Raw genomic sequence first — 27,237 nt, 5'->3', positions numbered from 1 at the left:
CTACCTCTCCTCTCCCCCTACATACTAACACAAACCCCAACAATTACACTACACCCCACACACGCACACCACTGACACACACAATAACACACAGACAAGACCGTAGTACAAATGATTCCACCTTCTAGTGCTGACAGTTCTCATTGTGCCACAGACCCTGTCCACAGACCCTGGGTGACAGCATACCTCCCAACTTTCTTCTCCTGGGAAGCGGGACACTCGCGCGGAGAAGCCGCGTGCGCTCCCGAAAAGGGGGCGTGGCCTACGAAAAGGGGCGTGGTTTCGCGGGAGGACCCGCGATCGCGAGTCACGCCCCCGTTTTCGTCACTGAGGGGGCATGCCCAGCGCTCTGTGAGCCGCTGGCATGCTCCCTATCCCTCCGTCTGCACTGAATAGACGCTGTGCGCATGCGCACAGCGTCTATTCACCGCTGCTCTGCTAAGCAGGGCAGCGGGTGACAGAGCCTCCCAACTGCCCCCCCCCCCACCGCGGGACACTGCGGCCCGCGGGTGGGACAGCGGGACAGTCCCCAAAAAACGGGACTGTCCCGCGAAAATCGGGACAGTTGGGAGGTATGGTGACAGGCTGGTCCCCTTATCAGTCACTGATTTAGCTTAAATAAAGCTAAATAGTAACACTACAGTTCTGTTTCCAGCACACGGACACAGCAGCAGGAGTTCCTGTCAGAGACGCACTATTTTCTCTCAGGATTGTGAGACAGAAGAAAACAGCATCACGGGAGACTCTGGAGAAAACCCCATTACCCCCACATCAGTACTACACAGTGCAGACCCATCTTCTGATCCCCCCAAACATGGTGAGTGTTTACCTCATAACTCAGATACTGTTACACACAGCTCAGTCCATGAAGAGGGTGGAAGTTTTACATGTCCTGAATGTGGGAAATGTTTTACACTGAAGTCAGATGTGGTTGACCATGAGATGATTCACAAAGGGGAGAAGCCATTTACATGTTGTGAGTGTGGGAAATGTTTTGCAGTGCGGTCAGAGGGGGACATTTACTAAGCAGTGATAAGAGCGGAGAAGTGAGCCAGTGGAGAAGTGCCCATGGCAACCAATCAGCACTGAAGTAACATCTATAATTTGCATACTATAAAATTAATTAGAGCTGCTGATTGGTTGATGGGCAACTTCTCCACTGGCTCACTTCTCCGCTCTTATCACTGCTTAGTAAATGTCCCCCAGAGTTTGTTAAGCATAAGAGAATTCACAATGTCGAGAAACCATTTGTACGGACTGTGGGCCTAATTCAGACCTGATCGTAGCCGTGCAAAATTTTGCATGGCTACGATCAGCCACCCTGACATGCGGGGGGGACGCCTAGATCAGGGCTAGTCCGCCACGCATGTCTGTCCCTCCCTCCCTGCACAGGTACAAAAGCATCGCACGGCGGGGATGCTTTTGTAACTGAAGAGTAGCTCCCTTCCAGCGCAGCTCCTGCGCAATGGCAGGGAGCTACTCGCCGCCGCGACCCGCCGCGACCCGCCCCCCGCACAGTCCGGGCACGCCTTCGTTGCCCGGACTGCTCCCCAAAAACGGCGTCCTAATGCCGCGGGCCCGCCCCCTCCCGCCCAGCCATTTTTTTGTTCTGAGTTTGAGAAAAGTTTTATACATAAACAAAGTCTTATTAATCATCAGACCATCACACTGTGGAAAAGTCCTTTCTGTGTACTGAATGTGGAATGTTGCTTGTAACGCCACCCTGGATAGACTCCAGAAAGGCTTTATCCCTGTTCTGATTGCAAGAAATGTTTTACAGGATCTGATTTGTGTGCGAAACATCAGAGGACTCACTCAGGTGAGAGGCCATTTTCCTGTTCTGAGTGTGGAAAAAGATTTACACAGACACAAACTCAGAAACGTGCAAAATTGTGTTTGTGTTCTGAATGTGGAAAATGTTTGCATTGGGATCTAGGTCGACCACTATAGGTCGAAAGTCACTAGGTGGACAGGGTTAGAAGGTCGACATGTGCTAGGTCGACAGGTCAAAAGGTCGACATGAGTTTTTCACTTTTTTTTCTTTTTTTGAAATTTTTCATACTTAACGATCCACGTGGACTACGATTGGAACAGTAATCTGTGCCGAGCGAAGCGGTAGCAGAGCAAGGCACCTTGCCCGAAGCATGGTGAGTGTAGCAAGCCATGCGAGGGGACACAGTGCACTAATTGGGGTTCCCGGTCACTCTACAAAGAAAATGACACACAAAAAAACAACAAAAAACTCATATCGACCTTTTGACCTGTCGACCTACTGACTGTTGACCTATAGTGGTCGACCTAAACATTGTCGACCTAGACACTGTCGATCTAATGATCCACACCCGTTTGCATTTGACTAATTCCTTGCTCAGCACCAGAGAGTTCATATGGGCGAGAGTCCATTTCCATGTCCTGAGTGTGGGTAATGTTTTACACAGAAGTCACATCTTGTGAGGCATCAGAAATCTCACACACCATTACACAACTGAAAAGCTGTCCGTATATATATTAAATGAGAATGTTTTATCCAAAGAGCAAATCTTATTTCTCTTACGTCCTAGAGGATGCTGGGGTCCACATTAGTATCATGGGGTATAGACGGGTCCCTTGGGAGCCATGGGTACTTTAAGAGTTTAATAGTGTGGTCTGGCTCCTCCCTCTATGCCCCTCCTACCAGACTCAGTTTAGAAAATGTGCCCGGTGGAGCCGGTCACAGCTAGGGGAGCTCCTAGGAGTTTTTCTAGTTTTATTGTTTTTTAAAAGAGTTAGGTACAGGCAGGCTGCTGGCAACAGCCTCTACTTCGTGGGACTTAGGGGGGGAGTAGGAACCAACCCTAGAGGTTAATGATTCTCTATCTCCGCTGACAGGACACTGAGCTCCTGAGGGTGATGATCGCAAGCCCCCGAGGCGACCACTCACTCCTGCAGCATGGCCGCCACCCCCTAACAGAGCCAGAAGATTGAGTGGTGAGTATGACGCCGACGTCCCGGTAAGCAGGTCGCCGGCGGGAATGCCGGCACAAGGATAGGACTGCAGCTCTGTAAGGCTGCGCTCCGGAGGGCTCAGCGATACTTGACGTGTGGCGATGTGAGGGGTGTCCTTGGCCAGCACACAGACCCTACACTGGTCACAGATGCTAACGAGCTAATCCCACTGTTAGCAGCCAAATCACCTCAGGCCAGTATAATCAATGAGAGCAGGAAGATGCACCATTACAGGGGGCGGGGCTTCTTCCTCAGAGTGGATCCAGCCCTCATCAGCGCCATTTTCTCTCTGCAGATCACACAGAAGAGACGCTGACAGGGAGCGCTGCCCTCCACATAACTCCAGCATACCTCTGCGGTACCAGGGTGTTATAGACAGGGAGGGAGAGTGAATTATTAGCTGTGTAATCTATTAAGGTTATTCAGTCAGCGCCGGCTGTTTACTGTATAAATTGCCTACTGGGGCGCTGTGTGGCTGGCTCCATATACTCTGTGTCTATCTGAAAGTACTCTGGGGGAAACTGTCTGCATTTTCCTGTGTGTGTGTGTGTGTGTGTGTGTGTGTGTGTGTGTGTGTGTGTGTGTGTGTGTGTGTGTGTGTGTGTGTGTGTGTTTGTATAGCTCACATAAACATGTCTAGGAACTCTGTATCTTGTGCTGCATAGTGTGTGTCTTCTCCTGAAGAGTCTATTCCATGTACTCAGGACTGTAATATATTGTCTCAGCCTTCTGAATCCGAACCCCCATGGGTGGATTCTATTAGGGGAATGATATCCCAGATTTCATCTCGGATAGCTCAAAATGAGACAAACACAGGTTTTCAGAAAGTCTGTTGAGGTTTTGTTGTATTCAGCTCCCACTACCTCTTCAAAGACCCCAATTATTTACCCTAAGAAGCGTGCTCGTGCCCATATAATGCAAGCTGATACCGACTCTGATACAGGGGCTGGTGATGGGGATATACAGGGGGGAGATGCATCCCTTGCTAAGGGGGTGCAACTGATGATTGAGGCTATTAGGGACATTTTACACATTACTGATAAGGTACCTGAGCAAGTAGAGGAGGCTTACTTTACTGACAATAAGAAATCCTCCCTTACCTTCCCTGCGTCTCAAGAACTAAACGCATTGTTTGAAAAATCCTGGGAAAACCCAGAGAAAAAATTCCAGATCCCAAAAAGGGTTCTCATAGCTTTTCCTTTCCCTGAGTAGGAGAGGGAAAAGTGGGAAATCCCGCCTATTGTAGACGCTACTGTTTCTAGGTTGTCTAAAAAAAGTGGTTTTACCTGTCCCACGGTCCACCGCTTTAAAAGAGCCGGCTGACTGTAAGATTGAGACTACACTCAAATCATTATACACAGCTACTGGCGTGGCTTTAAAACCCACTATTGCTTGTGCGTGGATTTCTAAAGCCATAGTAAAGTGGTCAGCCACATTATTAGAGGAATTAGGTTCTATGGATAGAAGTGACATTGAATTGTTTTTGCGTCACATACAGGACTCTGCAGGATTCATGGTGGAGGCCATGAAGGACCTTGGCCATCTCAATGCGAGGGCTTCTTCTATGGCTGTCTCGGCACGCAGGGGACTCTGGCTGCGCCAATGGTCTGCAGACACGGAATCCAAGAAGAGTGTGGAGAATCTACCCTTCACAGGTCAGGCTCTGTTTGGGGAAGTGTTAGATGCGTGGATCTCCACGGCAACTGGTGGTAAGTCAACATTTTTTCCCTCAGCAACACCGCCTAATAGGAAATCTTATCCTACGTCTACAATGCAGTCCTTTTGGACCGCGAAAGTTAAAAAGTCCAAACTCCCTTCCACTTTCTTTAGAGGAGGTCGGGGGGAAATCCATAAAACCTGCACCAATAGGTTCACAGGAACAGAAACCTGGTTCTGCTTCCTCAAAATCCTTGGCAAGATGGTGGACCTCCCAGCCTGGAGATCGGGCAGTGGGAGCAAGATTAAGAAATCTCAGTCATGTCTGGGTGACATCAGGCCTAGAACCCTGGGTACAAGATATTGTTACCCAGGGGTACAGACTGGAGTTTCAAGAACTCTTACCTCACAGATTCTTCAAATCAGGCTTACCAGCTTTGCTGACAGAAAGTGCTATCCTACAGCCATTCAAAAATTGCTAAAGTCAAATGGCATTGTTCCAGTTCCACCTCACTTAGCAAACAAGGGTTATTACTCAAACCTGTTTGTGGTACCGAAACAGGATGGTTCAGTCAGGCCAATATTGAATCAAAAGTCGTTGAACCCTTGGTTTTTTTTTTTATTCAGTAAGTTTTTATTGATTTTATTTTTGCAGACATACAAATAAAACAGTAAACAAAAACATTGTATGCCAAGTTGGTACAGAATATAGTGTTCGAATACTGTATGCATAACCAAACAATAACATCAGAAAAAAATAAATAAAAGAGATCAAATTGCAAACAGCTGCAAAATATAGAAAGGGGTGATGTGATTTCTTAATAGCAAGTTACATAACAGTACCATAAAAGGGTGACCAGGTGTCAGTGCGGTACAGAAACATGGGTACACTGATTCAGTGGGGAAGATAGCCACCTATCCCACACTTTATAACATTTTTCCGGGGCTTTCCTAGAAATATAAACAAATTTTTCATGAGACACCACCGAGTTCACTAGCGGAATCCATTTATTAACATTAGGGCCCGAGGACGCCATCCAGGAGCGTGCTATCAGCACTTTAGCCAAAGCGCATAAGTTAAGAATATATTTTCTAGAGTGTGCATCCAATATCTCCTCATCAGTGACTCCAAGGATGCACACAAGCGGGGTAAACATGTCAGAAGGGATTCCCGTAGAGGTTATTATCCAAATCACCGCTTGCCAGAAGGTCTGTACCACCTGACAACCCCACAATAAATGCCAGAAAATACCATCTAAGGAGGCACATTTTCGGGCATCTAGAGTCACCCCGTCCCCCTATGCTAACGAGACGAGAGGGAATAATGTATACACGGTGGAGTATAAATAAATGTATCTGCTGAAAGCGTGCCGATGTGGTAGCTGCACGCGAGGCCCCCAAAGCCTCTTCCCAGATGTCTAATGAAACAGGTCCCAAATCAACTTCCCATTTAGACTTAAGGTGAGGGAGACTGCCAGAGTGATGGGCACCGAGCAGAGCAGAATAGAGAGCCGAGATAACCCCGGAGACTACAGTATTCATTAAAAGCAGGTGAACAGGAGACTTCTGAAGGAGAGGTGGAGCCGCACTAAACTGAGATGCGCTTGCATGGCGAAGCTGAAGGTGCCTATAATGATGTGACGTGGGTATATCAAACTCAATTTGTAGTTGTCCAAAAGATTTAAGTGTACCCGAGGAGTACAAATGAGTAAGGGAACTAATGCCCCAGTGACCCCAAACCGATCCCATTTGTAATGAGGAGAAATGGGGAAAGGCACGAGTGTACGTCAGTGGAGTGTCAGGGTCCCAACCCTCCCCACGCAGCATAGAATGTACCTGTCTCCACACCATGATAGCCTGTTTAACAAGCGGCATCGTGAGGATAGTAACATTGTCGCTAAATAAAAGCTGCAGAGGTGTCAAATTAATTCCAGATTCTGATAATACACTGGAGATTAATAAATCCCCAGAGGAGTTGGTAACCCATGAAATTAAATGGGATAGCTGTGCCGCCAGATAGTAGAATCTAAGTTTAGGGAGGGCAAGGCCACCTGAGTCTCGGGGTCTAGTTAATGTGTCTAAGTTAATCCGAGCTCTGCGGCTGGACCAAACCAGTGAGGACAGAAGACCATCTATAGTGGCAAATAATTTCTGGGAAAGATAAACAGGGAATGCTGGAGAACATACAACATTTTAGGTAATACGACCATTTTAATTAGGTTGATTCTTCCTGTAACAGTGAGTGGCAATTTACCCCATACCCTAATACGAGACCGTAGATATTCCATCTGTGGACGTACATTCAAATCAATAAATTGTGAGGACCGATTAGTAATCCAAACACCCAAGTATTTAAAAGAATCCACCCAGCGAAGCGGCAGGCCCCCGGGAGGGCAAGCAGGACAGGGGCCTCTAAGTGGAAGGATACAGGATTTGTCCCAATTGATGGACAACCCAGGGAATCCCCCAAACGTATCAATTATTTCCAGGACATGAGGCATAGTAGTGGAATAATCAGATGTGAATAACAGAATGTCATCTGCATAAAGAGCATTTTTGTCTGTCCTGCCACCCAACCGGAAACCCGCCATCCGCAGGGAGGATATAACAATACAGGCCAAAGGCTCTATGGCCAATGCAAAAAGAATCGGGGACAACGGGCACCCCTGTCTCGCCCCCCTCTGTAAGGGAAAACTACAGGATATATGGCCATTAACCGAAACCCTAGCCGTGGGAACAGAATAAAGGCGTTGGATCTACCTTTTAAAATTGGGTCCAATACCAAACCGATCCAACAATGCCCCCCACAAGTCAAATGCCTTAGCAGCGTCCAAAGAAACGATAACCAAGGAGCAGGAACTCTCGTGAGGGGCTTGGATGTGAGTATACAGTCTGCGTAAGTTTGGCAAAGTGGACCGGCATGAACCCTGACTGGTCGTCATGAATCAGCTGTAGAATCACAGAGCTCAGCCTTGTCGCCAGTATTTTAGCCAGAATCTTAATGTCAGTCGTTAATAAGGAGATTGGGCGATAAGATTCAACCCGTGTCGAATCTTTATCTGGCTTTAGGAGAACAATAATTAGAGCCTCTGCCATAGAATCAGGCAACATTCCCTGCATAAATAAGTTGTTATATATATCAAGAAGTTTAGGGCCATAAAAGGATAGATGTTTTTATAGAGCTCTAGGGGTGTCCCGTCGAGACCCGGGGTTTTCCCTTCAGGAAAAGACTTGACCGCAGATTCCAACTCAGTCAACGTCAGGAGGGAGTCTAAAAAGTCAATGGCGTCAAGAGACAATGTGGGTGTCGATATTGCAGCCAAGTACATTTCTATTTCCGGTGCAGTGTGGACTAGTCTAGAACTATACAGCCGTCTGTAGTAATCTACAAAATCCCCTACAATGTCGGGAGTCTTATAATTAGTCACATTATCTCCAGTACAGACAGCAGGCACTGTATTAGAAGCCCTATCCGCACCTGCCAGTGTTGCCATAAAACTGCCTGGTCTATCACCCATTGCATAGTACATATGTTGGTTACAAAGCAGCCGATATTTAGCTTTATCAGCCAAGCAGTCGCGCCAGTCAGCCTGTGCAAGCAACCACCTCTCCCTCGTGGTGTCCAGACTATCCACAAAATATTGAATCTCCAACCATCTACAACTAGCCTCAAGGTCGCGCTCCCGTTGTGCATAACCACACTTCAAAACAGCTACCGATTTAGTTAGGGTACCACGCACATAGGCCTTAAAGGCATCCCATAAAACTGTAATGGATACTGAGCCCGGATTTTCCAACAAAAAGGCCCCCCACATCTCCTCCAGCTCCGCCCCAGTGCCCATTTGAGTCAGCCAAAAGGAGTTAAACCGCCAGAACCGTTCACCCCCAACATCTCCCAAATCCAAACTCAGAATTATCGGGGAGTGATGGGAGATACCCCTAGTAGCATACTGCACATCAACCAATCTCGGCAATAAATCTTTAGAGGTGAGAGCCAGGTCTATTCTAGAGAAGGATGAGTAAGCAGGGGTAAAGCAAGAATATTGACGCACGCCAGGGTGGCGGACCCTCCATGCATCAATTAGGCCCAGACTTTCCACCAAAAGTGCAAAGTCCCTCCTGTGCACCACAGGAGCGTCGGACGATATTCTAGTCCTATCCAAGGCATGATCTGTGACATTGTTAAAATCGCCAAGACAAACGATGGAGACATTAGGATACAATGTGACAAATTCAGCTGCCTTCTTAAGAACTAGTGATGAGCGCCTGAAATTTTTCGGGTTTTGTGTTTTGGTTTTGGGTTCGGTTCCGCGGCCGTGTTTTGGGTTCGACCGCGTTTTGGCAAAACCTCACCGAATTTTTTTTGTCGGATTCGGGTGTGTTTTGGATTCGGGTGTTTTTTTCAAAAAACCCTAAAAAACAGCTTAAATCATAGAATTTGGGGGTCATTTTGATCCCATATTATTATTAACCTCAAAAACCATAATTTCCACTCATTTTCAGTCTATTCTGAATACCTCACACCTCACAATATTATTTTTAGTCCTAAAATTTGCACCGAGGTCGCTGGATGACTAAGCTAAGCGACCCTAGTGGCCGACACAAACACCTGGCCCATCTAGGAGTGGCACTGCAGTGTCACGCAGGATGTCCCTTCCAAAAAACCCTCCCCAAACAGCACATGACGCAAAGAAAAAAAGAGGCGCAATGAGGTAGCTGTGTGAGTAAGATTAGCGACCCTAGTGGCCGACACAAACACCGGGCCCATTTAGGAGTGGCACTGCAGTGTCACGCAGGATGTCCCTTCCAAAAAACCCTCCCCAAACAGCACATGACGCAAAGAAAAAAAGAGGCGCAATGAGGTAGCTGTGTGAGTAAGATTAGCGACCCTAGTGGCCGACACAAACACCGGGCCCATCTAGGAGTGGCACTGCAGTGTCACGCAGGATGGCCCTTCCAAAAAACACTCCCCAAACAGCACATGACGCAAAGAAAAAAAGAGGCGCAATGAGGTAGCTGACTGTGTGAGTAAGATAAGCGACCCTAGTGGCCGACACAAACACCGGGCCCATTTAGGAGTGGCACTGCAGTGTCACGCAGGATGTCCCTTCCAAAAAACCCTCCCCAAACAGCACATGACGCAAAGAAAAAAAGAGGCGCAATGAGGTAGCTGTGTGAGTAAGATTAGCGACCCTAGTGGCCGACACAAACACCGGGCCCATTTAGGAGTGGCACTGCAGTGTCACGCAGGATGTCCCTTCCAAAAAACCCTCCCCAAACAGCACATGACGCAAAGAAAAAAAGAGGCGCAATGAGGTAGCTGTGTGAGTAAGATTAGCGACCCTAGTGGCCGACACAAACACCGGGCCCATCTAGGAGTGGCACTGCAGTGTCACGTAGGATGTCCCTTCCAAAAAACCCTCCCCAAACAGCACATGACGCAAAGAAAAAAAGAGGCGCAATGAGGTAGCTGTGTGAGTAAGATTAGCGACCGTAGTGGCCGACACAAACACCGGGCCCATTTAGGAGTGGCACTGCAGTGTCACGCAGGATGTCCCTTCCAAAAAACCCTCCCCAAACAGCACATGACGCAAAGAAAAAAAGAGGCGCAATGAGGTAGCTGTGTGAGTAAGATTAGCGACCCTAGTGGCCGACACAAACACCGGGCCCATCTAGGAGTGGCACTGCAGTGTCACGCAGGATGGCCCTTCCAAAAAACCCTCCCCAAACAGCACATGACGCAAAGAAAAAAAGAGGCGCAATGAGGTAGCTGACTGTGTGAGTAAGATAAGCGACCCTAGTGGCCGACACAAACACCGGGCCCATTTAGGAGTGGCACCGCAGTGTCACGCAGGATGTCCCTTCCAAACCCCCCCCCCCAAACAGCACATGACGCAAAGAAAAATAAAAGAAAAAAGAGGTGCAAGATGGAATTGTCCTTGGGCCCTCCCACCCACCCTTATGTTGTATAAACAAAACAGGACATGCACACTTTAACCAACCCATCATTTCAGTGACAGGGTCTGCCACACGACTGTGACTGATATGACGGGTTGGTTTGGACCCCCCCCAAAAAAGAAGCAATTAATCTCTCCTTGCACAAACTGGCTCTACAGAGGCAAGATGTCCACCTCATCATCATCCTCCGATATATCACCGTGTACATCCCCCTCCTCACAGATTATCAATTCGTCCCCACTGGAATCCACCATCTCAGCTCCCTGTGTACTTTGTGGAGGCAATTGCTGCTGGTCAATGTCTCCGCGGAGGAATTGATTATAATTCATTTTAATGAACATCATCTTCTCCACATTTTCTGGATGTAACCTCGTACGCCGATTGCTGACAAGGTGAGCGGCGGCACTAAACACTCTTTCGGAGTACACACTTGTGGGAGGGCAACTTAGGTAGAATAAAGCCAGTTTGTGCAAGGGCCTCCAAATTGCCTCTTTTTCCTGCCAGTATAAGTATGGACTGTGTGACGTGCCTACTTGGATGCGGTCACTCATATAATCCTCCACCATTCTTTCAATGGTGAGAGAATCATATGCAGTGACAGTAGACGACATGTCCGTAATCGTTGTCAGGTCCTTCAGTCCGGACCAGATGTCAGCATCAGCAGTCGCTCCAGACTGCCCTGCATCACCGCCAGCGGGTGGGCTCGGAATTCTGAGCCTTTTCCTCGCACCCCCAGTTGCGGGAGAATGTGAAGGAGGAGATGTTGACAGGTCGCGTTCCGCTTGACTTGACAATTTTCTCACCAGCAGGTCTTTCAACCCCAGCAGACTTGTGTCTGCCGGAAAGAGAGATCCAAGGTAGGCTTTAAATCTAGGATCGAGCATGGTGGCCAAAATGTAGTGCTCTGATTTCAACAGATTGACCACCCGTGAATCCTTGTTAAGCGAATTAAGGGCTCCATCCACAAGTCCCACATGCCTAGCGGAATCGCTCCGTGTTAGCTCCTCCTTCAATGTCTCCAGCTTCTTCTGCAAAAGCCTGATGAGGGGAATGACCTGACTCAGGCTGGCAGTGTCTGAACTGACTTCACGTGTGGCAAGTTCAAAGGGCAGCAGAACCTTGCACAACGTTGAAATCATTCTCCACTGCGCTTGAGACAGGTGCATTCCACCTCCTATATCGTGCTCAATTGTATAGGCTTGAATGGCCTTTTGCTGCTCCTCCAACCTCTGAAGCATATAGAGGGTTGAATTCCACCTCGTTACCACTTCTTGCTTCAGATGATGGCAGGGCAGGTTCAGTAGTTTTTGGTGGTGCTCCAGTCTTCTGTACGTGGTGCCTGTACGCCGAAAGTGTCCCGCAATTCTTCTGGCCACCGACAGCATCTCTTGCACGCCCCTGTCGTTTTTTAAATAATTCTGCACCACCAAATTCAAGGTATGTGCAAAACATGGGACGTGCTGGAATTTGCCCATATTTAATGCACACACAATATTGCTGGCGTTGTCCGATGCCACAAATCCACAGGAGAGTCCAATTGGGGTAAGCCATTCCGCGATGATCTTCCTCAGTTGCCGTAAGAGGTTTTCAGCTGTGTGCGTATTCTGGAAAGCGGTGATACAAAGCGTAGCCTGCCTAGGAAAGAGTTGGCGTTTGCGAGATGCTGCTACTGGTGCCGCCGCTGCTGTTCTTGCGGCGGGAGTCCATACATCTACCCAGTGGGCTGTCACAGTCATATAGTCCTGACCCTGCCCTGCTCCACTTGTCCACATGTCCGTGGTTAAGTGGACATTGGGTACAGCTGCATTTTTTAGGACACTGGTGACTCTTTTTCTGAGGTCTGTGTACATTTTCGGTATCGCCTGCCTAGAGAAATGGAACCTAGATGGTATTTGGTACCGGGGACACAGTACCTCCAACAAGTCTCTAGTTGGCTCTGCAGTAATGATGGATACCGGAACCACGTTTCTCACCACCCAGGATGCCAAGGCCTCAGTTATCCGCTTTGCAGTAGGATGACTGCTGTGATATTTCATCTTCCTCGCAAAGGACTGTTGGACAGTCAATTGCTTGGTGGAAGTAGTAAAAGTGGTCTTACGACTTCCCCTCTGGGATGACCATCGACTCCCAGCAGCAACAACAGCAGCGCCAGCAGCAGTAGGCGTTACACGCAAGGATGCATCGGAGGAATCCCAGGCAGGAGAGGAATCATCAGAATTGCCAGTGACATGGCCTGCAGGACTATTGGCATTCCTGGGGAAGGAGGAAATTGACACTGAGGGAGTTGGTGGGGTGGTTTGCGTGAGCTTGGTTACAAGAGGAAGGGATTTACTGGTCAGTGGACTGCTTCCGCTGTCACCCAAAGTTTTTGAACTTGTCACTGACTTATTATGAATGCGCTGCAGGTGACGTATAAGGGAGGATGTTCCGAGGTGGTTAACGTCCTTACCCCTACTTATTACAGCTTGACAAAGGGAACACACGGCTTGACACCTGTTGTCCGCATTTCTGTTGAAATACCTCCACACCGAAGAGCTGATTTTTTTGGTATTTTCACCAGGCATGTCAACGGCCATATTCCTCCCACGGACAACAGGTGTCTCCCCGGGTGCCTGACTTAAACAAACCACCTCACCATCAGAATCCTCCTGGTCAATTTCCTCCCCAGCGCCAGCAACACCCATATCCTCCTCATCCTGGTGTACTTCAACACTGACATCTTCAATCTGACTATCAGGAACTGGACTGCGGGTGCTCCTTCCAGCACTTGCAGGGGGCGTGCAAATGGTGGAAGGCGCATGCTCTTCACGTCCAGTGTTGGGAAGGTCAGGCATCGCAACCGACACAATTGGACTCTCCTTGTGGATTTGGGATTTCGAAGAACGCACAGTTCTTTGCGGTGCTACTGCTTTTGCCAGCTTGAGTCTTTTCATTTTTCTAGCGAGAGGCTGAGTGCCTCCATCCTCATGTGAAGCTGAACCACTAGCCATGAACATAGGCCAGGGCCTCAGCCGTTCCTTGCCACTCCGTGTGGTAAATGGCATATTGGCAAGTTTACGCTTCTCCTCCGACAATTTTATTTTAGGTTTTGGAGTCCTTTTTTTACTGATATTTGGTGTTTTGGATTTGACATGCTCTGTACTATGACATTGGGCATCGGCCTTGGCAGACGACGTTGCTGGCATTTCATCGTCTCGGCCATGACTAGTGGCAGCAGCTTCAGCACGAGGTGGAAGTGGATCTTGATCTTTCCCTAATTTTGGAACCTCAACATTTTTGTTCTCCATATTTTAATAGGCACAACTAAAAGGCACCTCAGGTAAACAATGGAGATGGATGGATACTAGTATACAATTATGGACGGACTGCCGAGTGCCGACACAGAGGTAGCTACAGCCGTGGACTACCGTACTGTACTGTGTCTGCTGCTAATATAGACTGGTTGATAAAGAGATGTAGTAGTATGTATGTATAAAGAAGAAAGAAAAAAAAACCACGGGTAGGTGGTATACAATTATGGACGGACTGCCGAGTGCCGACACAGAGGTAGCTACAGCCGTGAACTACCGTACTGTACTGTGTCTGCTGCTAATATAGACTGGTTGATAAAGAGATGTAGTAGTATGTATGTATAAAGAAGAAAGAAAAAAAAACCACGGGTAGGTGGTATACAATTATGGACGGACTGCCGAGTGCCGACACAGAGGTAGCTACAGCCGTGGACTACCGTACTGTACTGTGTCTGCTGCTAATATAGACTGGTTGATAAAGAGATGTAGTAGTATGTATGTATAAAGAAGAAAGAAAAAAAAACCACGGGTAGGTGGTATACAATTATGGACGGACTGCCGAGTGCCGACACAGAGGTAGCTACAGCCGTGAACTACCGTACTGTACTGTGTCTGCTGCTAATATAGACTGGTTGATAAAGAGATGTAGTAGTATGTATGTATAAAGAAGAAAGAAAAAAAACCACGGGTAGGTGGTATACAATTATGGACGGACTGCCGAGTGCCGACACAGAGGTAGCTACAGCCGTGGACTACCGTACTGTACTGTGTCTGCTGCTAATATAGACTGGTTGATAAAGAGATGTAGTAGTATGTATGTATAAAGAAGAAAGAAAAAAAAACCACGGGTAGGTGGTATACAATTATGGACGGACTGCCGAGTGCCGACACAGAGGTAGCTACAGCCGTGAACTACCGTACTGTACTGTGTCTGCTGCTAATATAGACTGGTTGATAAAGAGATGTAGTAGTATGTATGTATAAAGAAGAAAGAAAAAAAAACACGGGTAGGTGGTATACAATTATGGACGGACTGCCGAGTGCCGACACAGAGGTAGCTACAGCCGTGAACTACCGTACTGTACTGTGTCTGCTGCTAATATAGACTGGTTGATAAAGAGATGTAGTAGTATGTATGTATAAAGAAGAAAGAAAAAAAAACCACGGGTAGGTGGTATACAATTATGGACGGACTGCCGAGTGCCGACACAGAGGTAGCTACAGCCGTGGACTACCGTACTGTACTGTGTCTGCTGCTAATATAGACTGGTTGATAAAGAGATGTAGTAGTATGTATGTATAAAGAAGAAAGAAAAAAAACCACGGGTAGGTGGTATACAATTATGGACGGACTGCCGAGTGCCGACACAGAGGTAGCTACAGCCGTGAACTACCGTACTGTACTGTGTCTGCTGCTAATATAGACTGGTTGATAAAGAGATGTAGTAGTATGTATGTATAAAGAAGAAAGAAAAAAAAACCACGGGTAGGTGGTATACAATTATGGACGGACTGCCGAGTGCCGACACAGAGGTAGCTACAGCCGTGAACTACCGTACTGTACTGTGTCTGCTGCTAATATAGACTGGTTGATAAAGAGATGTAGTAGTATGTATGTATAAAGAAGAAAGAAAGAAAAACCACGGGTAGGTGGTATACAATTATGGACGGACTGCCGAGTGCCGACACAGAGGTAGCTACAGCCGTGGACTACCGTACTGTACTGTGTCTGCTGCTAATATAGACTGGTTGATAAAGAGATGTAGTAGTATGTATGTATAAAGAAGAAAGAAAAAAAAACCTCGGGTAGGTGGTATACAATTATGGACGGACTGCCGAGTGCCGACACAGAGGTAGCTACAGCCGTGAACTACCGTACTGTACTGTGTCTGCTGCTAATATAGACTGGTTGATAAAGAGATGTAGTAGTATGTATGTATAAAGAAGAAAGAAAAAAAAACCACGGGTAGGTGGTATACAATTATGGACGGACTGCCGAGTGCCGACACAGAGGTAGCTACAGCCGTGGACTACCGTACTGTACTGTGTCTGCTGCTAATATAGACTGGTTGATAAAGAGATGTAGTAGTATGTATGTATAAAGAAGAAAGAAAAAAAAACCACGGGTAGGTGGTATACAATTATGGACGGACTGCCGAGTGCCGACACAGAGGTAGCTACAGCCGTGAACTACCGTACTGTACTGTGTCTGCTGCTAATATAGACTGGTTGATAAAGAGATGTAGTAGTATGTATGTATAAAGAAGAAAGAAAAAAAAACCACGGGTAGGTGGTATACAATTATGGACGGACTGCCGAGTGCCGACACAGAGGTAGCTACAGCCGTGGACTACCGTACTGTACTGTGTCTGCTGCTAATATAGACTGGTTGATAAAGAGATGTAGTAGTATGTATGTATAAAGAAGAAAGAAAAAAAAACCACGGGTAGGTGGTATACAATTATGGATGGACTGCCGAGTGCCGACACAGAGGTAGCTACAGCCGTGAACTACCGTACTGTGTCTGCTGCGACTGGATGATAAATAATGATATAAAAAATATATATATATCACTACTGCAGCCGGACAGGTATATATTATATAATGACGGACCTGCTGGACACTGTCAGCAGAATGAGTTTTTTATAGAATAAAAAAAAAAACACCACACAAGTGAAGTCACACGACGAGTGTTTAACTTTTTCAGGCAATCACAATATAGTATACTACTAACTATACTGGTGGTCAGTGTGGTCAGGTCACTGGTCAGTCACACTGGCAGTGGCACTCCTGCAGCAAAAGTGTGCACTGTTTAATTTTAATATAATATGTACTCCTGGCTCCTGCTATAACCTATAACTGGCACTGCAGTGCTCCCCAGTCTCCCCCACAATTATAAGCTGTGTGAGCTGAGCACAGTCAGATATATATACATAGATGATGCAGCACACTGGGCTGAGCAGTGCACACAGATATGGTATGTGACTGAGTCACTGTGTGTATCGTTTTTTTCAGGCAGAGAACGGATATATTAAATAAAACTGCACTGTCTGGTGGTCACTGTGGTCAGTCACTAGTAAACTCTGCACTCTCTACACTTCTACAGTACTCCTAAGCTCCAGTAAATCAGGTCAATCTCTCTCTCTCTCTCTCTCTTCTAATCTAAATGGAGAGGACGCCAGCCACGTCCTCTCCCTATCAATCTCAATGCACGTGTGAAAATGGCGGCGACGCGCGGCTCCTTATATAGAATCCGAGTCTCGCGAGAATCCGACAGCGTCATGATGACGTTCGGGCGCGCTCGGGTTAACCGAGCAAGGCGGGAGGATCCGAGTCTGCTCGGACCCGTGAAAAAAACCATGAAGTTCGGGCGGGTTCGGATTCAGAGAAACCGAACCCGCTCATCTCTATTAAGAACCTCTGGGGAGTAGGGGGGGCGGCACATAAACGGCAAGGATACGCAATGACATGGAATATACTTGACATTTCAGGAAAACATATCGGCCCCACCGATCCAGTTGAACCTGATCAAGGACAAACGGGACTGACCGTCGAACTAAAATTGACACACCCCGTTAGTGAGATGTATGAGTGGAGTGGTATGCCCAGCCCTCCCACGGTATTTATGAGAGCTAGGACCTTTGCCCCCACCAGGTGGGTCTCCATAAGGCAAACTATGTCCGCACCATATTGTTTAAAGTGCCGGAGCGCAAGGGAACGTTTAACTTTATCGTTCAGTCCCCGGACATTCCAGGACAGAACTTTAAGATGGTTAGAGGCCATAAGTCAAGGCAAAACAAGGATTATGGTCAGTCCCGCGTATCCTGCACAGGCCACCAACCCTAGCACCAAACATAGTTAAAGAAATCGAAGAGACCACAGCGTTTGCAATAAAAACAGAAAAAAAAACAGACAACAAATTACAATCCCTCCCATCCTGTCCCCCCTCCCTGTATACCCACCCAAACTGTGGCATACTTTATCCCAATAAACTGGTCCCCCAAGAAGAAAAAAAAAACTACTATACCAACATAAAAAGGCAATGAATTAAATGACCTAAAGACAAAGGCGTAGGTCTCCCACCCTCACATGAGAAAAGTGTGGAGACACCACCCCGAGCCCTAAATATAGAAAACAAAAATTACCGAAACATCAGTAGAGTGAGATGATACTAACAGAGTTAACGTAGCGTCATCCGGACAACATACTGCAACATGGATATCAGCAATAAACATCTCCTATATATTTGCCTTAATCTGTGACTCTGTGCTCGTAACGCTGGGCGGAGTCACAGAGCTGGGCGGAGTCAACTGCATCTGCTGCAGAGAGCTACCCCATACCCAGTGCCAGCAGCAGTCAGGTGCAAGTCCCTACCTTACAGTATAGGAGGTGAGGATGGCCACTAGCTGCCGGCTGCTGTGCCTGTCCCCCCCCCCCCCCCCCCAATCACCTCTGACAGCGGGCTGTGTGCTGTGCAGTGCGGATCCCGAAAAGGGGGCGGAGCTACGGCGCCACGAGGGGGCGGAGCTACTGCGTCGCGAGGGGGTGGAGCTACACGGAATAGAGGGGCGGAGCTACACGGGACCAGACAGCTGAACAGTGGTGGAATCAGCATTGCAGTGACGGCCAGCCAGACTTGGTAAGTGGAGGGTGAGAGAGAAATGTGTGTGCGTGTGTGTATATAGTGGGTGTGTGTGTGTGTGTGTGTGTGTGTGTGTGTGTGTGTATATAGTGTGTGTGTGTGTGTGTGTGTGTATATATGGTGGGGTGTGTGTGTTTGTATATATGTGTGAATTGTGTGTGTGTGAGGTCTGTCTGTGTGTGCGCACTTTATGGACGCCACTGCTGAGGGGGCCATTACATGCAAGGACGCTACTAATATAGGGGGGGCATTACGTATAAGGACGCTACTACTATAGGGGGGGCATTACGTATAAGGACGCTACTACTATAGGGGGGGCATTACGTATAAGGACGCTACTACTATGGGGGGGCATTACGTATAAGGACGCTACTACTATAGGGGGGGCATTACGTATAAGGACGCTACTACTATGGGGGGGCATTACGTATAAGGACGCTACTACTATGGGGGGGCATTACGTATAAGGACGCTACTACTATAGTGGGACATTACGTATAAGGATGCTACTACTATAGGGGGGGCATTACGTATAAGGAGGCTACTAATACTGGGGGGCATTACATATAAGGACGCTACTACTGGGGGGGGGCATTATGTATAAGGACTCTATTACTTCTGGGGGGCATTATGTATAAGGACGGTGCTACTACTACTGGGAGGGCATTACATGTAAGGATGCTACTACCACTGGGGGGGCATTATGTATAAGGACGGTACTACTACTGGGGGCACATTATGTATAAGGATGCTACTACTACAGGGGTGGCATTACGTATAAGGACGCTACTATTACTGTTGGGGGGCATTACATATAACTGCTACTACTACTGGGGGGCATTACGTATAAGGACGCTACTACTACAGGTGGGGCATTACGTATAAGGATGCTACTATTACTGTTGTGGGGCATTACATATAACTGCTACTACTACTGGGGGGGCATTATGTATAAGGACACTACTACTATTGGGGGGGCATTATGTATTAGGACGCTACTACTACTGGGGGGGCATTATGTATAAGGATGCTACTACTACTGGGGGGGCATTATGTATAAGGATGCTACTACTACTGGGGGGGCATTATGTATAAGGACGCTACTATTACTGTTGGGGAGCATTGCATATAACTGCTACTACTACTGGGGGGGCATTATGTATAAGGACACTACTACTATTGGGGGGGCATTACGTATATGGACGCTACTACTACGGGTGGGGCATTACGTATAAGGACGCTACTACTACGGGTGGGGCATTACGTATAAGATGAATAAGATTGTGCTACATTGTGGCGTAATTTTAAATGGGGGTACTATTGTGTGGCCATGCCCCTTAGTTGTGAAACCACACCACTTTTCCCGATGCACAACAAAGGAATATGGGAGGGCGCAAAATTCATAGTTTGCAGGGGGGCGCCGAACACCCTAGCACCGGCCCTGGCCACCAGTAGCAAAAGTACACCACGGCCACTGACACTATCTGCAGGGAGGGGAACAGCTCTGATATGGAGGGTACTTGCAGGCAGCGAGTCGCCGCCCGCAGATCCTCTCCCACCTACACACCATACCTGCCGCCTGACACCCACACCCCAGGGAGAGGACGCTAGCTCAGGCACCGCTAGATCAGCATCTGCAGCATACAGACAAGGGCTGCCATGCTCAGCGGCAAACGGTGCGGAGCATGTGCAGCGGGACAGCGCCAGGACGGGACACGCACTAATCAACATTGCTGCTGGGCCGGAGCTCCCTCCGTCTGCAGCCTAAGGACGCGCGCCGCACCTCTCCAGGGAAACACCATGCCTGCCCGCCCACAGGGCTCCGGACGCTTACCTATGCTCCGTGATCACAGCAGCTGACGCTGTCATGCAGGATGGAGGAATGACGCCCGTCAGACGGGCGGACAGTGTGCGGCGGAACGGGGCCAGGAAGGAATGCTGACCACGACCCATTGCTGCTGGGTCTGAGCTCCCTCCCTCTGCAGTCACCATCTCACAGTAGCAGCCTGGAGGTTAGTGGCCACCACGACCCGCACATCCTTACCTCACACATACCTCACACATACCTCACATATACCTCACATATACCTCACATACCTCACACATGAGAGCAAAGGTACACACACTGTGACATCACACCTGTAGCCCACCCCTATATCTGCTAAGTACTCCCTATGCCCTGTCACCCTCATCCTGCTCTCTAACTGCCTGTCTGTGTACTGGCCTTCACCCCTCTCACACCATCACCAACCCTCACTAACTACCACAGAGACTATGTGCACTGATATCTGCCCCTCCACCACCTGCAGCGCCCCTGGACCCCTCCCCATCCCCCGCACCTGCCCCTCCACCACCCGTGGCACCCCCACCCACTGCGCCTTCGGACCCCCTACCCCACCCGCAGTGTCTTCCAAACCCCTCCCCCATCTACAGCAGCCCCTCCCCCATCCGCCACACCCCGCATCTGGCTCTCCCCCGCCCGCTGCACCTTTGGATCCCCTACCCCACCCACGCAGCAGGTCCTTCCCAATCCGCATCGCCTACACCATTCGCAACAGCACCGCACCCGCCACTCCCCCACCCACGTTACCCCCGCATCCACCCCTCCCCAACCCACCGCGCCCCCTGGACACCTCCCCCATCCACTGCACACCCGCACCCACCCCTTCCCCATCTGCAGCGCCTTCGGAACCCCTCCTCCATCCGCAACAGCCCTGCAGCTGCCATCCCCCACCTGCGACACCCCTGCTCCTACCCCACCCACAGCGTCTTCATACCCCCTCCCCCATCCGCGGTCCCCACTCCCCAAACCCCTTCCTGTTGCAAGGGACTACGCCCCCTTCACCATCGGACGCCCTATCATTGTGCAATATTCAAACACTAACAAAACTAGGAATGCAGGTAATACTCCATATATTGAACCCCAGAAAGGCGTGCAGGGGTTAAGGGGGCGTAGCCCCTTCCGACGGTGTGAAGAGCGCCCGTAGGGCGCGATGAAGCACCTAGTTAGCATATATATAAAGAAAAACCAGACATTAAGGATCAGCTGCAAGTGCCGTCTAGCCGGGGCCCAGCGGTCTAGCCACAGGGCAGCGTCTCGAGGCGTAGCAAAGAATTTTGTTTCTCCGTCCGCCACCACCCTAAGCCTAGAAGGAAAAAGCATTGCATACTGTATCTTAAGTTCCCTGAGACGTCTTTTAATCGGAATAATCTGTGCACGGTCTTTTCACACCTCCAGCGCAAAGTCAGGAAACACAGAAATTTTGGAACCGTTCCATAACAGGGGGCCCTTAGTGCGCACCAGAGATAATACAGCGTCCCGGTCTCGGTAATGGAGAAATTTCGCTTTCAGTGTGCGCGGTAGCGCACCCGGTGGCAGTGGTCAGAAAGGGATTCTGTGAGCCCGTTCAACTGTGAAGAAAGGCGTAAAGGAGTCAGCACCGAGGGAATTTTTCAGCCAAGACTCAACAAACTGCTCCGGATTAGTGCCCTCCTCCTTTTCCGGAAGCCCCACAAAGCGAATATTATTCCTCCTGAGTCTGCCTTCCATATCTAGCATTTTGCCTTTTATATCGGACAGCTGACCATCGATGGCGGTAACGCGGGAGCCTTGCGGTGAGATCTTATCCTCCAACGTAGAGGTACGGGTCTTGACTTCCCCAACCCGCTCTCTAACTTTTTCGCGCTCACCACTGCCCACAGCAACGCTGGGCTGGCTCAGGAGAGCTATATGCAGGCTCCGGCAGAGTAATTAGAGCTGTCCCTGCGAGTGCGGGTCCCGCGCGGCACACACTGGGAAGGTGCGCTGGAGAGCCGGGACCGGAAGTCACTGCGCCATCTTGGGAAGCCTGGGGTGAGGAGATGCGGTGCTCAGTACCTCGGAATCCAGCGCTCGTTCGGCGGACCACTGCAGCTCCCCGGCGGCTCGGCTCCTTCCCCCACCATATAAGGTATAGTGGGCTCGGGGGGCACCACAGGATAGGCAGTTCGGATGATTAGGGTGGAGAGTGCCCGCACCGAGCTGCTACTCCATGTCCCGCTAGGCCCCCTCCTCCCCCCGTTGAACTCTTATTTGAGGGAATTCAAATTCAAGTTGGAGTCTCTGAGAGCGGTGATCTCAGGTCTGGAGGAGGGGGAATTTCTAGTATCCCTGGATATCAAGGATGCGTACCTTCACATTCCGATCTGACCGCCTCACCAGACTTATCTAAGATTTGCGCTGCTGGACTGTCACTATCAGTTCCAGGCACTGCCGTTTGGCCTCTCCATGGCACCGAGGGTGTTCACCAAGGTCATGGCGGAGATGATGCTACTCCTCCGCAAGCAGGGTGTGAACATAGGGGGTAATTCCAAGTTGATCGCAGCAGGAAGACGCTTTTATCAGCAGATCGTCCAGATTATGGGGGTAATTCCAAGTTGATCGCAGCAGGAAAATTTTTAGCAGTTGGGCAAAACCATGTGCACTGCAGGGGGGGCAGATATAACATTTGCAGAGAGAGTTAGATTTGGGTGGGTTATTTTATTTCTGTGCAGGGTAAATACTGGCTGCTTTATTTTTACACTGCAAATTAGATTTCAGATTGAACTCACCACACCGAAATCTAACTCTTTCTGCACATGTTATATCTGCCTCCCCTGCAGTGCACATGGTTTTGCCCAACTGCTAAAAATGTTCCTGCTGCGATCAACTTGGAATTACCCCCATAATCTGGACGATCTGCTGATAAAAGCGTCTTCCAGGGAGAAGCTGTTACAGAGCATTGCTCTCTCAACTCAACTACTCCAAGATCATGGATGGATCCTGAATCTTCCAAAGTCGCATTTGGAGCCGGGGATGATCCTGGGGATGATCCTTGACATGGAAGTACAGAAGGTGTTTCTTCCGGAGAAAGCGTTGGTGTTACTAACAATTGTCCGGGATGTCCTGAAGCCAGCCCGGGTATCGATTCATCAGTGCATTCGCCTTCTGGGGAAGATGGTTGCCTCCTACGAGGCTCTGCAGTACGGAAGATTTCTCTTACGTCCTAGAGGATGCTGGGGTACACATTAGTACCATGGGGTATAGACGGGTCCCTTGGGAGCCATGGGCACTTTATGAGTTTAATAGTGTGAGTTGGCTCCTCCCTCTATGCCCCTCCTACCAGACACAGTTTAGAAAATGTGCCCGGTGGAGCCGGTCACAGCTAGGGGAGCTCCTAGAAGCTTTTCTGGTTTTATTGTTTTGTTAAAAGAGTTAGGTACAGGGAGGCTGCTGGCAGCAGCCTCCCTGCTTCGTGGGACTTAGGGGGAGTAGGATCCAACCCTAGAGGTTAATGGCCCCTATCTCCGCTGACTGGACACTGAGCTCCTGAGGGTGATGATCGCAAGCCCACGAGGCGACCACTCACTCCCGCAGCATGGCCGCCACCCCCTAACAAAGCCAGAAGATCGAGATGGTGAGTATGACGCCGGTGCCCCGGTAAGCGGTTCGCCGTCGAGAATGGCGGCACAAGGGTGGGAGCGCAGCTCTGAGAGGCTGCGCTCCCGAGGGCTCAGAGGTACAGATGTGCAGCGCTGTGAGGGGCGCCCTAGGCCAGCGCAATACCCTAAAAACTGGTCACATAGGCTATCATGGACTTGTACTGCTGCTAGCTGCTTATTAACTCAGGCCAGTATAATACAAGAAGTGCGGGAAGACGCGCCATTACAGGGGGCGGGGCTTCTCCTCAGAGCGGATCCAGCACCAGTGCCATTTTCTCCCTGCAGATCACAGCTAACAGACGCTGACAGGGAGCGCTGCCCTCTACAAACCTCCAGCTATCCTCAGCGGTACCAGGGTGGTATAGACAGGGGAAAGAGTGTTATTCACTGTTATTCACTGTTTTAATCTGTTAAGGTTACTCAGTCTGCGCCAGGCATTTATCATCATAACTGCCTACTGGGTCGTTGTGTGTGCTGGCTCCTTATACTCTGTGTCTCTCTGAAGGTAGTTCGGGGAAAATGGTGTCTGACATTTTCCTGTGTGTGTATGTGTATATATCTCAATTGCCATGTCTAGGGACTCTGTGTCTTGTGCTGCAGAGTATGTATCTTCTCCAGAGGAGTCTATTCCATGTACTCAGGAATGCACTATACTGTTTCAGCCTTCTGAATCCGGACCACCGTGGGTGGCTTCTATTAAGGGAATGATATCCCAGATTTCATCTAGGATAGCTTATAATGAGACTGAAACACAGGTTTTGTAGAGGTTTTGTCATCTTCTGCTCTTACTACCTCATCCAAAAACCCTGGTATATACCCTAAAAAGCGTGCGCTTGCCCAAATAACGCAAGCCGACCCGGATAACGACTCTGAAACAGGAGACGGTGTGGGGGATATACTGGGGGGGGAGACATCCCTTGCTAAGGGGGTGCAACTCATGATTGAGGCCATTAGGGACATTTTACACATTACTGACAAGGTACCTGAGCAGGTTGAGGAGGCTTACTTTACTGAGAAAAAGAAAGCCTCCCTCACCTTCCCTGCATCTAAGGAACTAAACGCATTGTTTGAAAAATCCTGGGAAAACCCGGAGAAAAAGTTCCAGATCCCTAAAAAGGTTCTCATTGCTTTTCCTTTTCACTGAGGAGGATAGGAAAAAGTGGGAAAACCCACCAGTAGTTGACGCTTCTGTATCTAAGTTGTCTAAGAAAGTGGTTTTATCTGTCCCAGGGTACACCATTTTAAAAGAGTCGGCCGACCGCAAGATTGAGACTATACTCAAATCATTATATATAGCAAATTACACACGGAATCCAAGAAGAGTGTGGAGAGCCTATCCTTCACAGGTCAGGCTCTGTGTGGGGTAGCATTGGATGCGTGGATTTCCACAGCAACTGTGGGTAAGTCAACCTTTCTTCCCTCTCCTACACCACTGACTAGGAAGTCCTTTCCTCCGTCAACAGTGTAGTACTTTCAGACCGCCAACGTTAAAAAGTCCAAATCCCCCTCCACTTTCTTTAGAGGTGGTGATCCCGAAAACCTGCACCCACAGGTTCACAGGAACAGAAACCTGGTTCTACTTCCTCTAAATCCTCGGCATGACGGTGGACCTCCCAGCCTGGTGATCGGGCAGGTGGGAGCAAGACTAAGAAATTTCAGTCATGTCTGGGCGTCCCCATGCCTGGATCCCTGGGTACTAGATATTGTTACCCAGTGGTACAGACTGCTGTTTCAAGAACTCCCACCTTACAGATTCTTCAAGTCAGGCTTGCCAGCTTTGCTGACAGAAAGCGCTATCCTACAGGAAGCCATTCAAAAATTGCTAAAGTCAAATGTCATTGTTCCAGTTCCACCTCACCTAACAAACAAAGGTTATTATTGAAACCTGTTTGTGGTACCGAAACTAGATGGTTCGGCCAGGCCAATATTAAATCTAAAGTCGTTGAACCCTTATTTAAGGGAATTCAAATTCAAGATGGAGTCTCTGAGAACAGTGATCTCAGGTCTGGAGGAGGGGGAATTCCTGGTATCCCTGGATATCAAAGATGCGTACCTTCACATCCCGATCTGGCCCCCTCACCAGGCTTATCTCAGATTTGCGCTGCTGGACTGTCACTATCAGTTCCAGGCACTACCGTTTGGTCTCTCCACGGCACCAAGGGTGTTCACCAAGGTCATGGCGATGATGCTACTCCTCCGCAAGCAGGGGGTGAACATAATTCCTTATCTGGACGATATGCTGATAGAGGCGTCTTCCAGGGAAAAGCTGTTACAGAGTATTGCTCTCTCGACTCAACTGCTATAGCAGGCCTAGCCAACCTGTGGCTCTCCAGATGTTGTGAAACTACACATCCCAGCATGCCCTGCCACAGTTTTAGCATTCCTTAATAGCAAAACTGTGGCAAAGCATGATGGGACTTGTAGTTTTACAACAGCTGTAGAGCCACACGTTGGCCAGGCCTGTGCTACAGGATCATGGATGGATCCTGAATCTTCCAAAGTCGCATCTGGAGCCGACAAGGAGGCTGTTCTTTCTGGGGATGATCCTTGACACGGAAGTTCAGAGTGTTTCTGCCGGAGGAGAAAGCGTTGGTGATACAAACAATGGTCCGGGATGTCTTGAAGCCAACCTGGGTATCGGTTCATCAGTGCATTCGCCTTCTGGGGAAGATGGTTCCCTCCTACGAGGCTCTACTGTATGGAAGATTTCATGCACGGTCCTTCCAACTGGATCTCCTGGACAAGTGGTCGGGATCACGTCTTCACATGCACCAGGGGGATACGTCTGTCGCTGAAAGCCAGATTTTCACTCTTCTAGTGGCAGCAAACTTCTCACCTACTAGAGGGCCACAGGTTCGGGATTCAGACTTGGATCCTTCTAACCACGGATGCAAGTCTCAGAGGTTGGGGAGCAGTCACCCAGGGGAAAAACTTCCAAAAAAGGTTGTCAAGTCTGGAATCCATCCTTCCGATAAACAATCTGGAACTAAGGGCCGTGTACAACGGTCCTCTGCAAGCAGCACATCTTCTGAAAGATCACACCATTCAGGTTCAGACGGACAATGTAACGACAGTGGCCTACATAAACCGACAGGGCGGAACGAAGAGCAGAGCTGTGATGTCAGAGGTGACAAGAATCATCCTCTGGGCGGAAAAGCACGCGGTGGCGCTGTCAGCAATCTTCATTTCGGGAGTGGACAACTGGGAAGCGGACTTCCTAAGTAGACACGATCTCCATCCAGGAGA

At 49.0% G+C, this 27,237-nt stretch overlaps 1 protein-coding gene across 5 annotated transcripts in view; it reads left to right on the top strand.

Moving 5' to 3' along the window:
• Window positions 1-376: 376 nt before the first annotated feature.
• LOC135054888 (uncharacterized) overlaps window positions 377-27,237 on the top strand; it is a 131,149-nt gene continuing 104,288 nt past the window's right edge. For 2 of the 5 annotated variants that reach the window (XM_063958341.1, XM_063958340.1), the window contains exons 1-2: window positions 379-817; window positions 4,484-4,694. In XM_063958341.1, the coding sequence (XP_063814411.1) occupies window positions 815-817; window positions 4,484-4,694 (214 nt within the window). In that variant the 5' untranslated portion in view covers window positions 379-814. Of the gene's footprint in view, window positions 818-4,483; window positions 4,695-27,237 lie in introns of all 5 variants that reach the window. The other 3 variants (XM_063958342.1, XM_063958344.1, XM_063958343.1) reach the window with 3 other exon arrangements.

The sequence above is a fragment of the Pseudophryne corroboree genome, chromosome 3 (genome assembly GCF_028390025.1).
Source record: "Pseudophryne corroboree isolate aPseCor3 chromosome 3, aPseCor3.hap2, whole genome shotgun sequence".
Classification (NCBI taxonomy): domain Eukaryota; kingdom Metazoa; phylum Chordata; class Amphibia; order Anura; family Myobatrachidae; genus Pseudophryne; species Pseudophryne corroboree.
This window is presented reverse-complemented; position numbering and strand designations above follow the sequence as displayed.